General features: G+C 45.0%; 1 protein-coding gene across 2 annotated transcripts in view; it reads right to left on the minus strand.

Annotated features, from left to right (window-relative positions):
- Positions 1-5,624: 5,624 nt before the first annotated feature.
- The window catches only part of ARHGEF17 (Rho guanine nucleotide exchange factor 17), a 184,326-nt gene continuing 172,060 nt past the window's right edge, over positions 5,625-17,890 (minus strand). The window contains exons 14-22 of one of the 2 annotated variants that reach the window (XM_075198530.1): positions 15,700-15,893; positions 14,833-15,083; positions 13,648-13,894; positions 12,445-12,531; positions 11,906-11,973; positions 9,493-9,641; positions 8,735-8,909; positions 7,917-8,174; positions 5,625-7,461 (exon numbers count right to left, since the gene is read on the minus strand). In XM_075198530.1, coding sequence (XP_075054631.1) covers positions 7,286-7,461; positions 7,917-8,174; positions 8,735-8,909; positions 9,493-9,641; positions 11,906-11,973; positions 12,445-12,531; positions 13,648-13,894; positions 14,833-15,083; positions 15,700-15,893 — 1,605 coding nt within the window. In that variant the 3' untranslated portion in view covers positions 5,625-7,285. The remainder of the gene's footprint in view (positions 7,462-7,916; positions 8,175-8,734; positions 8,910-9,492; positions 9,642-11,905; positions 11,974-12,444; positions 12,532-13,647; positions 13,895-14,832; positions 15,084-15,699; positions 15,894-17,890) is intronic. The other variant, XM_075198531.1, reaches the window with a different exon arrangement.

Consider the following 17,890-nt stretch of genomic DNA (forward strand, 5'->3'; position numbering starts at 1 on the left):
GTTGTTTCGTATCCTTTTTCTATCATTGTTTTTACTTTGTATACTTTATTTTATATTATTCCTGCTCCTCTTTCTTCACACATTCTTATGATTTGGCGTTTTTTGTGTTATTTGTCATGTTTTATCTGCTTTGTTATCACATTTGATAGATAAAATTGCTTGTTTTACTAAAAAACATTTTGAAGGTTTCTTTACTTGTAATGAATTAAGAAACTTTTGACTCTATGATATAAGAAATAAAAAATCCCAAACGGGTGAATCCTTTTTAGAGCCACTGTACCTTAGTCAGATCAGCAATTTGCAGCCTTTGACTGTATTAAATTTCAATGCATTCTTTCGCTTCCGGGGCTCGTTCATGTTTATGCGCTTTTAATATGTTTTATAGGCATTAGTTAACCCCCTAATGACAGGAGGGTTTTTGACCAGAACTCTTCTGTTTTGGAGATGCGTCGGTTTCACTAGGAATAACTTGTTTATTTTGTGGTCCTATTTTAAGCACATTATATTGTTTTCTTCAGGGCAGATAGGGCTTTTCTTTGTACATTGTAATATATGTTTTTATTTTCTGGACTTCATGTGGGGGACAATGAGTGATAATTTTAAAATTTGGACTTTCCACGGTTTATTCCAATCATACTTTCAGGCAATTGGTGCAACCCCAGAAATGTATCCCCAACTTTAAGCAGCTATTTTTCATAAGTACGATAACATCAGATATGTGCATAGGTGTATATTCCGCCTGGTATTCATATAGTGTTCCATGAGTGTGTGGACAATTAGTAAAATTCACCAGTGTCTTGTAGAATTGATGCAGATGGGAACTGATTGAAGTCTCCCCCAATCTGCAGCAATATATCACTTCTGTTAGTACTATAATGCCAGCTGATGGTATAGATGTATGGAGAGACTTGGACTGGTCATTTGCTGTGTAACTGACTGCAAACTATTATTCTCAAATAATTATTATTTATTATTCCTGTTTAATCACTTTCGCTATTATTCTCTGGTACCAGCCATTTCAAGCCACCAGCACTGTCCTTCCATTGACTGAAGACAGGAAGTCTGTTGTGTATAGGAAGTAAATCTTCCCCCACGATCACAAATTCTTCTCCGATATCACTACTTTCCCAGTTGTCAGGACTCTGTGATGTATTCCATCTGCAGTACCTCTGTTTACCAGAGGTGCTGCTCTTGTGTACCTTTTGTATATCCTGCAATACCTGGACTTTGTTTCAAGTCTGAATGATTTTTGCAACTAAGTGTTTGTTCTACAATAAAACAGTCTTGTGCAACTCTGTTCTGCACAAGATCTGCGTCTCTCATCCACCCTCATTACATCCTCCATTGCCGGTTATAGGACTTTTTTCGGGCTGCACCTACTCTATGGAATTCTCTCTCTCGCACAATAAGACTCTCCTCTGGTCTACAAACTTTCAGCGTTCTCTGAAAACCCACCTCTTCAAGCAAGCTTATAATATTCCTCAACCACCCTCTTAACCTCACTACCTTACCCTATTACCACCCGTTACACAATTTCACACAAGACAGCTACCCCCTGAACAACATTGTTGTGTGACGGGATCAGCTTGGCTGGGCCAAAATTCAAAATGTAGACTTAGTCTCAAGTGTCCCATAGATTGTAAGCTTGCGAGCAGGGCCCTCTCAACTCTTTGTCTGTTTTACCTAGTTTGTTTATTAGTTTACTATGTTTGTTCCCAATTGTGAAGCGCTGCGGAATATGTTGGCTCTATATAAATAAATGATGATGATATTTTTCACCTACTACTGGCTCCTTTTGCTATAATTTCAAGCCCCCAGTTACCAGAACACCCAGATAAGCTCCTCAAACTTTTATATATATTATTTATATATATATGTTTGTGCGTGTTCTTCTTATGAATAAAACACACAAAAAAACTGATAGGATTCAACACTGGTGAACTTTATTTACAAAGAATCCACAGTGACAAAATAAGACAATACAGGAGTAGTAATATGGCAGTTATAGCGACTCAAACAATACACCAAGAGGACATTACCCATCCCTCATAGGCGCCGGAGTGGTTACAACTTCCATGTGAGGGCGGGGGGCTTCCGACACGTTATATATAGAAAATATGCCATCAAAATTATTTGGACAATCAAACGCTGAGAACACTATTTACAGAAAAGGCAATATACTGTATGTTCCTATTTACAACACATAATGAATATTTAATATTTTACTTCCCCCACACGCAAAGAAAAAAAAAAGGAATAACCATAGTTTTTGTTTTCTCTCTCTTCTTTAACCCCTTAAGTGCTGGAGGGAGCTAATTACAGTGCAATACATAGCAGCACTGGCAGGGATTAGTTAATAGAGAGTTAATGGACAGTTTTGTGTGGCTGAGGCGCCGTTCGGCACTCGGACACGCCGTGAGAAATGGAATTGCAGTTTTTGTGGTAAAATGCCCTCAAATGCCGCTGATCAGTGGCTTTAACCATCAGTGGTATCATGTCTAAGGAACAGGGTACAGCGTTATAAGGATTTCTTATATAAGGATCGCTCAAAGTGCTGTAGGTCTCGGAGACCGGGAATATATCATGTTTTCAATGCTTTTATTTAGCTAAAATAAATACTTTTCTGGAAGCAGAATGTGTGGCTGGAAGCGTAGTGGTATGTCGTACCCAGGTGTAGGCAGCCTAGAGCGGGTCACTGAATCTAGGTCAGAGACGGACAATCTGAGGCTCTGCAGCTCTTGTAGAACTACAAGACCCAGCACACCGTAGCAGTCAGGCAGACAGGGAATGCTGATATTTATAGTTCCAGGGTGACAATGTATGAACTGCAGCCTTCTCAGTGTCAATAACACATATATACCTAGATGTGGAATAAGAGACTAAATCAATTTGAATAAACTCAAACAAAAATATTTTTAAAAAGTAGTTATTTTTATATTATTTTAGTGACCTCCATACTCTGCAAGAATGGAGAAACGTTTCTTTTTTTTTTATTTTAAATAACAAATTTAAAAAAAAGAATCCATATTATTTTGGAATACAATGTACCGTAAATGTCAGTAAAATACCAGAAAATTTAAAAAAAAGAATCCATATTATTTTGGAATACAATGTACCGTAAATGTCAGTAAAATACCAGAATACATTCCTAGAAACCACAAATTCTTCATTCGTTACTGTAATTTTTGCCTCAGGAATTATGCTATTTAAAACCTGTTTTCATGTCTGAGAATTTCATACTAACAAGAACGTAAGTAACCCTTTTCACTTCGGTTCTGAGAGTACAACGGTCCTGTATGCACGCAGGCGGACCTATATATGGATAATAATGAATAATACAGACCCTATTTATTAAAATGCCAAGTTCCTCTTTAGAAATCACTGTACCAGATTATCTATAATCTTTTTCATCTTTCTTTTTTACATGGGTATAACACACGTCAGATTACCTATATGTCCTCAAGCAATAGGCCCCGTCCACTCATGTTACATGTCTTCCATGATGGAATATTTAACATTCACTTAAGGAAAAGCCACCTATGCATCACCTCATTCAACCAACTTGTTTTATACTAATTTCCTGTATGGATCATTTACAAAGATTACATTTAGCTGTATAAATTGTCCTTATCTATAGACAGATAATTAGCAGTTACACCGCAATGCAATGTGATTAATGACCCGGAATCTCCATGTTCTCCTCCCTCTTTCATCCACCTAAAAATAACTTCTCGGCACCCCACTCCTCTTTCGTCATCTCGCTCCTCTCTTGTCCTCCATCAATTATCAGTTTCCATTCTCCATTCCCAAGTCCTCATTTATCAACTTCACTTTTAATGCCTCTCCATCTCCCCCTTGTGGTAAAATCAGGAATAGTTTAAAAAATTGTTAAAGACTCCATTATTATAATCTCTTGTAGATAATATTCTGCTCAAGGGAGATTAATGAAATTATCAAGTATACTCACGACACACGTATTTTATGGTATAGCATGTGCCCAAGGAATCCTTCTGCTATACAATCATAAAAATATAGCAAATTGCCGAAACATCTTTAGGCTGTAAACTAATTATGTAGGACATAGATATAAAAAGCATGAAAAACCCTGGACTGCCAATGTTCCTATACTGGGACAGGTAAGGAATATATATGATAATTTAATACACTGGGACATTATTTCAGGGAGCTACATATTAATTGTGGATAGATAGTAAGTCTTAGTGGATATCGCTCAGAGATTCTTTCTTACCAAGTACTTAGATCACCTGAAAACACTTATCTTACACACTATTCCTATGACCAAACTATATATATAGCAGTAGCACAGAAGCAGACAGCCTATGCTCTTCTCTCCTGAAGGGCATGATGGGACTTGTAGTTCCACAACAGCCGGAGAGACTCAGGTTACATATGCCGGCTTCAGAGAGTACAGATATAACGTGGTATTTAGACATGGCCAATGGTGATCCTGCTGGATCCCGGAATGACAAACACGGCAGATAAATCTGAATATCTAATAATGCCGCCTGCAAAATGTCAAACATTGAGTGTTGTTTACAAACGTTGCACAAACGTGCAATTCTGCAATCTGGCTACACATCGGACATTTGCTATTCCAACACTTCGCTGTGTGTTATCACACATTTTTCGCAACGTTAGGAAATATCCCTCAGCAACTTGAGGCACCTAAAATGACAGAGCTGCAAAGTGCTTTCTCCTCTGCGAAACGCAACGAGTTTCTTATACTCATATAACACACAGGTTCCAAGGGCTTACACTCTAATATCACAACTGCACCGTGATAAATCTGACAGTCATCCCAAAAATAAGCATTTAACATTATAATTTATATAACAGGAAAAAATGACAGGAGTCAAGGACTGCAGTTTGGATGCTGTAGAGGGGGAATCATAGGATCATCTTTTTTGGTTGGCAAAAATTGGACTTGCTACCCTCAATGATTCAGCATCACAACAGTCTCTTCCTTCCTTTTTCTCTTCCTTACATCCCACTGTTTTTACTGTACAATTCAAACCATGTTATAGATGCTTTAGGTTAAAGGAGATATCCAATCGTAAAAACAATTCTACCCAAACAATTGCCATCCTAGTGAGAACCTTTTTCAAATGTTAATAAAAAGCTGAAACGTTGTGAAGATCCCGCCGCATCATCCAGCTCTGTCTGTTAAGCTTACTCCTACCTTCCAGCTCATCAACCCCTTTGCCGCCTCCCCTTTCTTACAGTAATAGGACTGGTTGCCTCAGAGCAATACAGTGACCAATGGGGTGATTCAGCTACTGCAACATATAGACAGTGTTCAAAGAAAGACAGAAGTCTGCAGAACAAAGCTGGATGATGCAGCGTGGAATGACAAACGTCAGTTCACAAGCTGCAGAATCTCTCTGTCATTCCTGATGATTTGCAGCCAATGGACATAACATGCTTATCCCTCTGAGTTCCTGATATAAGGACAATCAGATACAATGCAGGTTCTGGATAATGTGAGCGGAACTCCTCATTAAATGTGGGAATGGAACATTCAAACCAGCCATATAAAACTGTACCTGTCAATGGGTTTATATCGTCACTATGCATTTCCAGCTATACAGTATACTAGCCAGATGCCAATGTCTTTTCAAAGGCCATTATAATTTAAGATGCAGCGCCACCATGTGTTAGATCTTAGTTACTGCACTCATATGATCAGAAGAAATTTATGATGAGAATTTAATTTCTATATCTTTTCACCTAGCCAACAAAAAAATAACTTTAAAAAAATAACAAGGGGGTGTGAGTGGAGGGTGGAGGGGGTTCAACAAAGTGCTATATTGTGGGTAAAGAAAAGAGATAGAGTGTCCTACATTGCAGAGCTTCTTTCATTCTTATTTTCCTCTAAAGTCAACAAATCTTGCTGCGTGCACTATGTAATGATCATATTAGCATTATATTTAGTCTGCGCCTCTTCTCGGTCAGTCATTGAGGTCATCACACTGCAACCAACTTCTACATCATACTATTTGCCACCAAAGAGATTAAATTAAAAGAAAATAATTATTTCCCATTTAACACAAAGGTCCAACGTAAAACAGGTTCCTGTTCGTGTTTCCCATTCAGCACCCCACGCGTTGCACTTTCCAGAAGAATGTGCCTGGACTCGATCCAGTTTCTCATGTGTGCACAGCGCGTTTTGGTGGTTTGTTAAAGGTCACTTTTTTTTTTTTAGAAATGCTTCTTTTACTTGCCATTCGCCTTTGTACATGTAGATCCATCGACAATACAGAACAGGATTAGGCAACCATTGGCTCTTCAACCATCGTAGAACTACAAGTCCCAGCATGTCCTGCCAGCGAAAGGACATCAGTTGCTCCCTTTTGATCTAAGATATCACTCATTACAGGATTTGGTCTCTCGAAACACAGGGGTTTCATAAAAGTATTTCGAAATGAAATCTCGTTTATAATCTTAATTAAAAACCCTTTTTTATGTTACTATCACCCCAAATCTAGAGATCAGGAATCTATTTTACCACACTAAAAAAATATTAAAACTTCAGAGCACAAGTTTTCACTTGACAATAAATAAGAACAACTTAAAAAAAAAAAAAAATAATAATAAAAAAAAATGGCCGGCTGCGCCAGCAACACTTCAACGGAGTTTCTTTTAAGCCACAGAACTCGAGCGAACAGTCGGACCCTCAGAACGTGGAGTCTATTGGATGGGTGAATCTAACTGTGGATGATGTCCTGAGGGTCTTGCTGTCATGGCGCTTGGATGAAACGCACACGGGAATACCAAAGCAGCGACAAACAGCAGTTAGATGCGCAACGCGTTTCTTGAGTCACTGCTCATTCACCAGTGGTTAATACCTTTGTAGACACAGAAGATGAGAGAGCCAGTGATAGGCCATTATTATCCAATATAGACAACTACAGGTGCGATTCGTTCTAATTGTCTCAGGGATTTGGCTTGAGTAGGCACAAAATAGTACCCGGATTCATGTGCCACCATCTTTGCAAGGACTTTGGCAAACGTACCACTCTACTATGTCTTGTTTCTTTGTACACTGTAAATAATTCAGTTCTTCAGATACATCGACTCTTTGGACAGAAGGCTCTCAGGCACAGAACACACCTCTCTAGAGATGGCTTCCGAACCTGTATCGTGGAAATGTCGGATGGACGTGTGGGCACGTAAGATGTTCAGGGCAAGTCGACAGACAAGCTGAAAACAATGTTATGGGCAGCAGCAACATGAAAGACAGTCAGAGTATTCTGCGGAGGGATCTTCAGACCCGCCATAGGAGAAGATGGTTTGTGCTGTCATCTCTGCCGACGGTCTCACTGCTGTTGGTGAGTCTGAAGTCCTCGTAGCCATCTCCTCCACTGATGACCAGGAGTTTGGATTTAGGTCGGTGTCTGGTAGAATCTCTCTTTTCCGTATCGGACGGTTGTTCGTTGCCTGCTGAGAAACAAGGACAAACAGCTGTTTATTCCCTAATTATAAGAGGACATATAGGTTCTATCTGCTGGTTTCTAGCCGAATAGACCTATACAGCAGCAATATCATGTGTGGCTGGAGAAATTACATTTTATGCTCTGTGTACCAAAACATTAACATGAATAAGTGGGAAGAAGATAAAAACATTATTGACACCCAATAAATTTGAACTGACACGCTGTGGTTTATCATTTCAGCTTTTTGTCCTATATCAGATTCCATCTGTAACTGTGTAATAGCTGTGAGGGTTGCTATATTTGTTTGCAATGTACAACAAATAAACTTTTAAAACACTATTTTAGGATGAGGTTGATCTATTTTAGCTTAAATCTTGATATACGAACATGTTTGGGTTTAGGTGATGGTTTGTAGCGGAATGTTGCCACCATTCTGGAAAACAGGCAATAACAGGTACTCACCCTGGTCTCCCGGTAGAGGGAAGTGTACATCAAACCCCTCTGGTAGCTCCACAGAGGTGAGGAATCGGACGTGGCCGGTGTGACCTTGGGACAGACCCACCGGGCTGACTGGGGTCTTTAGGGCACTGCTGCTGGAGGTGATGGAGAGTGTGAGGACCACGCCCGCGCTGGTTCCGATCCACAGGAGATCTTTACATGCCAGTAGAGCAGTGATCCGTAGACACGCTGACTTGTGCTGGCGGATGATGGCATCAGAGCCTTGGGACATGGCGGGAAGAAGAAGAAGAGACAACCTGAGTAATTCAGCTACAGATATTCCCTAGAGTAAGTAAAGAGACCAGACAACTAAATGTCTACACCAGGACAGAGGGGTTGTAGTTGTCTATGATCCCTGTCAACCGTTTTGGAAAATGTGCAGTGATCTAGAGTGTTCCTCATTATAGAAGAGGTCATTACTCCTCTGAATACCCATTGGGTAAATCAGACTACAGGTATTAAATAGAAACTTTATAATTCCCTCTAACCGTATTCACTTTCTCTATAGTTATTCACATACTGAGCAAAGGATCCCTGTTCAACACTGATGAGTCCCAATCAGACTGGAATAGTCTGTTTGTGGAGGTCTCAGCATCACCCGGTGTGTAAAGCATTAATGTGCTGTCTTATAGTGTTCTCAGGACTGACAGCTCCTGTACTGAAATTACTACTTGTCATATTGTCACTGGGGGAGACGACCGAGGTATGAAACCCGGGAAAGATATCACCGGACAGGCAGGGTTGTGCGGATATACAGTGGTCCAGATCGCGGTTGCCGTTACCTGCCAGCATCTTGTGCACGGGAGGAGCAATATCCACCTCCGACAGCTGCTCGAACGTTGTGGTGTGATAGAGCCGGACCTGAGCGCTGCCCTGCAGAGCAATCCACATGCCCAGATTAGAGCTGACCAAACACGTGACGCAGCGGTTCTGGTCCTGCCCGATGTGGAAGGCGTGCTGCGGAGGAAGAGACGATAGTGATTAGCAAGACTAAATGTTTAATGCTCTAGGGAGGATGTAACCTGGAGCGGGAGATTATAGAGCAGTCTCTATAACAGAGGACATACAAGCTGCCATCCTGACCCTCCCTTAGAGGGGTCATAGTAAAATACTGGTGAATTCAGTGGTAATGACTCTCGGGTGGGGGTCTTGGTGGATGAAGAGGGATTTGTTTCCTATAACAACTCTGAATGCTGTCATAGAGCCACTATGAGGGGTCTTAAAAAGTACAAAGTAAAAAAGTTAAAAAATACCGAATCCACACAAGTCCCAGAATGCAATGACCGTTTACGGTAACTGGAACTTAACAACTGCTAGAGAACCAGAGGTGTAATGAGAGAGAAATGATGATTACAGAGGAAGATGTGCTTCATTTGACTGTGGAAATACAAGCTGCTGATTAAATGATTAGATGATTATATGCAGGGCTCCGATTGGATGTATTGATAACAACAATAATGACGACGACCAATAAAACTGCTTTAAATGGATAAGAATGACTTCTCTTGTACTTTCCCTGTGACGGAGAGGTTGCACTCACCTCCTGAAGCAGAGATGACGTGTTTAAGATGATGACCCTGTTCTGACAGCCACACCACAGCTTCCCGGAGATGGAGACCATTTTTGTTACTGGGCTCCCAGGAGAGCCAATGGAAAGAGTTTTAGAGTTCTGAGGGTCCCAAAAACTTCCTAGAACACAGAGATGCTTTCATTAACGATAAATAAAATATAATAATAATGTCTGAGCCACTCTTTTTTTATTAAGTTTATTAAGTGACAAAATCATACGGATTGCATCCTTAGAATCAGACCTAAGAGCAGGGCCTGATCAACCAATAGGCTGATCATGCTGCAGCCTGGGGAGCGCTGTTCCGGCAGCATTTTTTTTTAATATTATTAATCTTGTACCCAGAGTCGCCCCTCCCCCCTCCCCCATGCTGTCGCTTCCTCCCCCTCCTCCATGCTGCAGCTCCCTTTCCCCTTCCCCTCTCCTACCCCTCGTCTCTGACTGTCAGGCGTGATGTCATCATCACATCCAGACAGTGTCAGTGAAGAGCTTTGGTGAGAGGAACTCACTGCCGACAGGAGAGAATAGAAGAAACCAGGTAAGTACAGATCTGTGTATGTGCAGGGACATAGTGTTCTGTAGGGGGAGAGTGTAGTGTAAGCCGAAGGGGAACATTGTGTGCTGGGGTGGTGTAGTGTGTGCTAGAAGGGGCAGTGTGTGCTGAGGGGGGACAGTGTGTGCTGGGGGGGGGGGGGGGCAGTGTGTGCTGGGGGGACAGTGTGTGTGAAAGGGGACAGTGTGTGCTGGGGGGGGGGGGGTAGTGTGTGCTGAGGGGGGACAGTGTGTGTTGAAGGGGACAGTGTGTGCTGGGGGGGGGGCAGTGTGTGCTGAGGGGGGGGCAGTGTGTGCTGAGGGGGGACAGTGTGTGTTGAAGGGGACAGTGTGTGCTGGGGGGGGGGGGTAGTGTGTGCTGAGGGGGGGACAGTGTATGCTGGGGGGGCAGTGTGTGCTGAGGGAGGACAGTGTGTGTTGAAGGGGACAGTGTGTGCTGGGGGGGGGTAGTGTGTGCTGAGGGGGGGCAGTGTGTGCTGAAGGAGGGGTCAAGGTGTGATAAAGGGCACAGTGTATTGAGGGGGGCAGTGTGACAATGGATACGGTGATCTAATGGCTGGGGGGAAGAGCAAGTGGAAGGTATATGAGGGGAGTTAAGGTGAATGATGAACTGTCTGCGTGGGTGGCAGTATATGAAATAACTGGAGAAGTGGGTGATGAAATTGCCAGGGGAGTCATGAAGGTCGCTGGTGGTTGAGGAGATGTCTGCTGGGAGCGGGGGGTGTGATCTCTGCATTGTGTGGTGTTCATGAGGATGGTCTCTCAGTCTAACCATTGAGGGTTTGTAATATTTGCACATTTTCTAAACAGAAGCCCAACTTTTCAGAAGACGACAACAAAGCTAAAAAAACAAACAAGAAAGAACAACAAGAACAGGTCAGAGAATCTATCTAAATTGGTTTGCTGGAGAATACTCCTGAATTTTCCTTTACTGATTTGAGGGTGGAAGGGGAAGGGGGGGGGGGGGGGGGGTGCGCTGTGGGTGTATTAGCCTATGGTGGCCAGAACCCTTAATCAGGCCCTGCCTAAGACAGCTCTAACAAGCACTTTAAGATTCGGATGTTTGGTCACTGAATATCCACATTTGTAAACATAAGAATTTTAACAGGATTTTAGTGTTAACACTTTTAAAGTAACCGACGACTGGACTGAGATCAGATCTGCATTATGTAAACAGGTCGGACGTAGGAACAGATGTATCAGACGCCACAATCTTCCTGCACCATTATCACATGATTGCTCTTTGCTGCTAGAATTTAGCTGAACTGATTGGCTGCATGTTGGCCCAGCCCCTCCCTCTTTTCCACTACACCTCTTTAGAAAAATGTATACGACAGGCTCTCTGACCTCACTCCATGGCCAATAAATATAATACTATGAAGAATAGGAAGCTCTGCACAGAATAATTTAACCCATTCACTTCATGGAACATTTACATACACCCAAAAAATACAAATAAACAATTTAAGGATGAGTATATTTTCCATTTAAGGAGCTGTCCACCTTCATACAACTTTCATTTTACTACACCACCTGCAACTTTTGCAAAAGGCTTTCCTTTGTGTTTTTCACCAAAGTTTTTATATAACGTGGAGAGAATTGTTTATTGTTATTGGTGTTACCCAAGCCCGGGCCATGAAAACAACAATACACAATACTCATGGGAGTGCTAATCTGTGTTGTTTCAACTACAATAAACAACACTGCCCGGCTAATATACAGCCCACAAATACACACAGAAAGCAGCTATAGAGACAATGCAGCGGCATAAACCAGCCACTGACTGAGCTCTCTGACGCTAGGAAGGACGCGGTTATCCGGACCAGTCTCTCACCTGCCTCTCGCTGGTAGACGATGAGATCTCCATTGGCCAACGACACAAACACCTGGTTATCCAAGTACCTGCCGGGGAACATGACATGAGTTACTAACTCACACCGGGTAATGTGGGAACACCAAAAGACAACTTCATATCATGAAATATAGATATATTTATACACAATATTCCTGAGATAACTGAGGTGTATACAGTTAAACTGTCCTATATGATCTATGTAATGTAGATATAAATAACTATAAAGAGAACAGCTTTCTGTTCGTCCTGTGTCAATGGTTATATATCCATTTCACACGCAACTATCACCCTGAGTCAGCTTGAATGCCCCCTACTCCCTGTCCTCCCCCCTCTGACAATATCCCTCTCTCTCCCCATAACTAACTATCCCCGATGTTGTATGATAATATGTATTTATAGAATGTATCTGATTTAATCTGAACAGCTCATACTGTCGGTGAGCACTGTATACCCTCACACTGCCCGGAATCACCGACATACGGAAATCAGGGTCTCGATGGGGTTGATAAGACACTTACAGAATACACATGACCGCGGCCGCGTGCTGCATCTTCATGCTGTTCTTCCGATTGCGGATGTTGTCAGACGACTGGTAGACGTGGATACTGGGACACAGAGATGAAGGAATTCAGCAGTCATCATTATTTCATATAATCTACTGTTCGTAAGTCACTAGAACACCGTATAATTTCATGCTGCTCTTATATTAATAAGTAAAGTTCCGTTTTGGGTGGAAGATGGTTCCACAGGGGTTACTGCCCTGAGGTCTGGGGTTACAGGAGTATGGAAGATCCCGCAATGTACCGCACGTTCACCGCTGCTCCCTAATCTTTAAAACGCTCCGCAGGCAGCTGACGGTCATTGGACCGCACTGTCTGACAAACAAGGACCGGGGCGAATAAAGAGATGGCTACTGAACACTTCTTGCTCTTGATAACCCGGCCTTTTTCAGAGAGACAACGGCGGTGGATCCCGGGAGACCAGGCATAGGGCGTGAATGCCTAACGCCAGATAAGTAACCGGGTTTCACTTTAGGATAACCCACCAGAAATTCAGTGTGTGGCATTACCCTTCTAGGGTCAGCAGTTTACTAACAATCGCTTGAAAAATTCCCATCACCAGCAGTGGAGGCAGCCATTTTGTGATCTGAGCCTTTAGGTATAAGGATGCAGCCTATCCATTCACTGGGAACTTATCGCCTTGGCGATGTTACTGGCTCCTGATTGGGTAGGACGTATGCTCTGGGCGTACAAAATGGCTGCCTCCGGTGTGTAGGCGAACAAATCGCTTTAACATCACATCAATTCCTGTCATGTCACCAGAGACAAACCCCATTGTAAGTATAGGCTCAAATTTTCCTTTAAAAACATCATTTGTTCATTGACTCAATCTTTGTAAGAAATTAGTGCATCACTTTTGTCCAATTTTTGCAGACATATCTCCCTCTGTTTTATTACTGTATGGTTTACTATTATCTAACTTCTTTGGGGAAGTCTATAAAATTAAACCCTCAGGCTGTGAGTTTGAGAAAAGGATGAATCACTGAATACTTTTGCAAGGCACTGTACACATTTTCCTACAACAGTCAATTGGGTGTGAATACTTTTGCAAGACACTGTACAGATTTTCCTTCAAAAGTCCGTTGGGGGTGAATACTTTTGCAAGTCACCGCCCACATTCTCCTACAATGGTCCCTGTGTTTATCTCTTGGAGCCCCTCACCAGCCGTCCTCGGTCCCCAGCCACATGGAGCTCTGGTAGGCCTCGGGGTCGATGCTCAGCAGGTCCTCCAAGCTGCCCCGTGTGAAGGACCCTCGGCTGGATCTCCTGATTGCAGGCCCCTCTGTGGGGCTCTCGCTGTCCCGGTTCTGGTTGAAGTTGCTGGGGATGGGCAGGAAGCCCGGCTCTTGTTCCTCCTCTGAGCTGGTGGTCTCGACCGTAGTGTCCTTGGCACTTGGCATCTCTTCATCTGGTGAGCAGAGAGTATACGGTGAGGACAGAACGAGAGCAGATTAACACAAAGCAGCTACTAAAATAACAGTGTAATACGTTGTGTAAAAGGAGATATGATTGCGCTTGTGATTTAATTCTGTTCTAACGTGCCTCTTGTTTAGCATTGTGCTTAGTCTAATACAACCTGCAGGGGGCATTGTTGCTCCTGGTGCCTATGAAGATGCAACACAGATACGATATACTCGGGGGGGGAGATGATCAGAATACTAAATACAGTTACAACTAAGCAAAACGTTCCAAATGTTTACTATTTAATACAATAATTAATACTTTACTGACAGTTTTCCAATAAGCCAGTGCCCCATACTAGATAATCTTTTTACCATTTATATTTAAATTACAATTTGTCCAGACAACCGTTTATCCATTATTAATGTTTGGACGGGGAGATGGTGAAGTATATTCAGTGTTAATTGTCTTATTAAATCTTTTGTGAAAAATAAAGTGTTCATTAGACTAAATTATTAATGACATAAAAGAATAAATTAGTGGTCTGAATGGAGGCCAGAAAAGTAATTCCTTTGCCTGTCTGGTCATTGACCAATCCTTGTTCTCGTCAGGTGTAAGACTGAAGGCCCGCACGCATGGGCTCTGCCCGGGTCACGTTCGGTCCGAGCGCTTAACTGGCACCGCAAGGATCACTGAACCCTATGAAGAAAGTGCTGACAATAGACCGGAGATCAGAGCGTACGCTGGATGGAACATACACCCTGAAATCTGATCGTTCTTCATAGGGATCAGGGACTCCTATCTGCGCTGCTGAATGCGTCTCAGATCAGACGTACCAAGGTGAGTAGGACAAGTGTCCATATTTACCATAATAAGGTTGAGAAGCCACTTTCAAACATATATTGTATTCAGTTGAGGGTGAAATGTCAGCTTAATGATACTCACTTCCGAAACTGGAGGAGATGGTGGAGCGACTGGCTTGGCTCTGGAGGGTCCCCGAGGGGCTGGGAGAGGACTCGTCATCTGTATCGTCACTGTCGAAGGGCACAAGGTCCCGGCTGGCGCTATCCGTGTGTTCCGAGAGCTCCAGCGAGGAGCCAGAGATGGAGATATGGAGGCACTGCTGGGAGGCCGGTTCATCCAGATGTTGGGGAAGCTGCTCCGATACTTGATTCACTATTGGTGCCGATCTCTCTCTGCAGGAGGACAGAGAACACAATGAGGGACCTTAGCAGATAGAGGGAAAGAAACATTGGCTACTGAAACCTTTGGGGGACCTGATGAGAAGGAGGGACACCGCAATATAGGAAAGTAGAGCTCCACCCAAAGCTAAGTTGACAGTTTTGGTTGGCGTTCTTCTTTAAGCCCAGGTGGAAATGTAAGAAAAGACTTTTGGTGCCTAATCACATTTAGGTAGAGTAAACAACCACCACAATCCCTCTGTAAACGTCTCCGCACAGGGACAGATGTTCTCGGTTGGATTCTTTCCCAGTCTTGTACATTCCTACATGTACCCCGCTTCCCTCGGTGTTCTCTGACAGCACCTTATGCCTCCATCACCATAACACACACGGAGCTGCCATCATCTACATTTATATCATGGTTTACCACAGAGAACTTGGCCTTTCTCTGGTCAGTTAAGACCTTTCCTGTAATACTTTCTACCTGCCCCACCACCCTAAGCATGTGCGTGTACCAGCTTGTATGTTTCCCAACCTCTTGTTCCGTTCAGTTGCGGTTACTAAGGTTAGCAGTGGCTGACTTCTTACATTAGACAGTAACACCAACACCACCTCCACCACCCCAACCTACCTGAAGTTCCTCTTCAGCCCAGGCACAGAGGCGATGCACAGGATGCGGGCAGAACACACAGCGATACACGCTTCTACCGTGGGCTCGTTCCTGATGCTCAGCAGACAGACCTGGCCCACGTACCCATCGCTGTTACACACCCAAACCTCATACACATTATCAGAGCTGCTGTGACTGGGAGAGGCGCAGGAGAACTGGGAGACACAGAGAGAAATAAGAGCGGATCAGCGGAACGAACCAACATCCTAAAGTACATTAAAATAAATATAATGTCTACAATGCTGTGTGAATTGTCAGATCTATCTATTTGCGGTTTAGAAATCACAAGACACAGACTTTCACTTATCCTGCTGTGAGATGATTGTTGTTCTATTGCAGGTCTTGTAGTATATCAGAGGCATCACTTGACCTTCTTAGAAGGCTCATAAAAAGTGTAAAGTATCACAGCTTCTGACATACACATACGCGACACAGTGATAAGTTATAATGTACAGGAGTGACATCACTTCTCTTCATATATAAAAGATGACCTCACCACCCCGCACATCGGAGCCATCTGGCTTTATTTCCTGTTAGTTTGTTACTCTGCAGGTCTCCTGCTTTGTATTCAGGTAAATGTGAGTTTCGGTCTCATTACCTCGCTCAGTATGAATTAGATTCCGGTTACAATGCGACGCTGAGCGATGTGTTCAGTGTAAACATAATGCAAGTCATACTGCGAGAGGTAATGAAAACCTGTCTGCACCCCCTCCTGTCTGCACCCCCTCCTGTCTGCACCCCCTCCTGTCTGCACCCCCCACTGTCTGCACCCCCTCCTGTCTGCACCCCCTCCTGTCTGCACCCCACTGTCTGCACCCCCCACTGTCTGCACCCCCTCCTGTCTGCACCCCCTCCTGTCTGCACTCCCCTGGCTGCACCCCCACTGTCTGCACCCCCCTGTCTGCACCCCCCACCCCGTCTGCACCCCCTCCTGTCTGCACCCCACTGGCTGCACCCCCCTAGCTGCACCCCCCACTGTCTGCACCCCCCACTGTCTGCACCCCCCACTGTCTGCACCCCCCACTGTCTGCACCCCCCTAGCTGCACTCCCCTAGCTGCACTCCCCTGGCTGCACTCCCCTGGCTGCACCCCCACTGTCTGCACCCCCACTGGCTGCACCCAACTGTCTGCACCCCCACTGGCTGCACCCCCCACTGGCTGCACCCCACTGGCTGCACCCAACTGTCTGCACCCCCTCCTGTCTGCACCCCACTGTCTGCACCCCCCTAGCTGCACCCCCTCCTGTCTGCACCCCACTGTCTGCACCCCCCTAGCTGCACCCCCCACCCCGTCTGCACCCCCTCCTGTCTGCACCCCACTGTCTGCACCCCCCTAGCTGCACTCCCCTGGCTGCACCCCCCACCCCGTCTGCACCCCCTCCTGTCTGCACTCCCCTGACTGCACCCCCACTGTCTGCACCCCCCTGTCTGCACCCCCCACCCCGTCTGCACCCCCTCCTGTCTGCACCCCACTGTCTGCACCCCCCTAGCTGCACCCCCCACCCCGTCTGCACCCCCTCCTGTCTGCACCCCACTGTCTGCACCCCCCTAGCTGCACTCCCCTGGCTGCACCCCCACTGTCTGCACCCCCCTGTCTGCACCCCCCACCCCGTCTGCACCCCCTCCTGTCTGCACCCCACTGGCTGCACCCCCACTGGCTGCACCCCCACTGTCTGCACTCCACTGTCTGCACTCCCCTGGCTGCACCCCAACTGTCTGCACCCTCACTGGCTGCACCCCCCACTGTCTGCACTCCCCACTGTCTGCACTCCCCACTGTCTGCACCTCACTGGCTGCACCCCCCACTGTCTGCACCCCCACTGGCTGCACCCAACTGTCTGCACCCCCCACTGTCTGCACCCCCTCATGTCTGCACCCCCCACTGTCTGCACCCCCCACTGTCTGCACCCCCCACTGTCTGCACCCCCTCATGGCTGCACCCCCCACTGTCTGCACTCCCCACTGGCTGCACCCCCACTGTCTGCACCCCCCACTGTCTGCACCCCCCACTGTCTGCACCCCCCACTGTCTGCACCCAACTGTCTGCACCCCCCACTGTCTGCACTTCCCACTGTCTGCACTTCCCACTGTCTGCACTCCCCACTGGCTGCACCCCCCACTGTCTGCACCCCCCACTGTCTGCACCCCCCACT

Source organism: Mixophyes fleayi, chromosome 2, assembly GCF_038048845.1.
Source record: "Mixophyes fleayi isolate aMixFle1 chromosome 2, aMixFle1.hap1, whole genome shotgun sequence".
Classification (NCBI taxonomy): Eukaryota; Metazoa; Chordata; class Amphibia; order Anura; family Limnodynastidae; genus Mixophyes; species Mixophyes fleayi.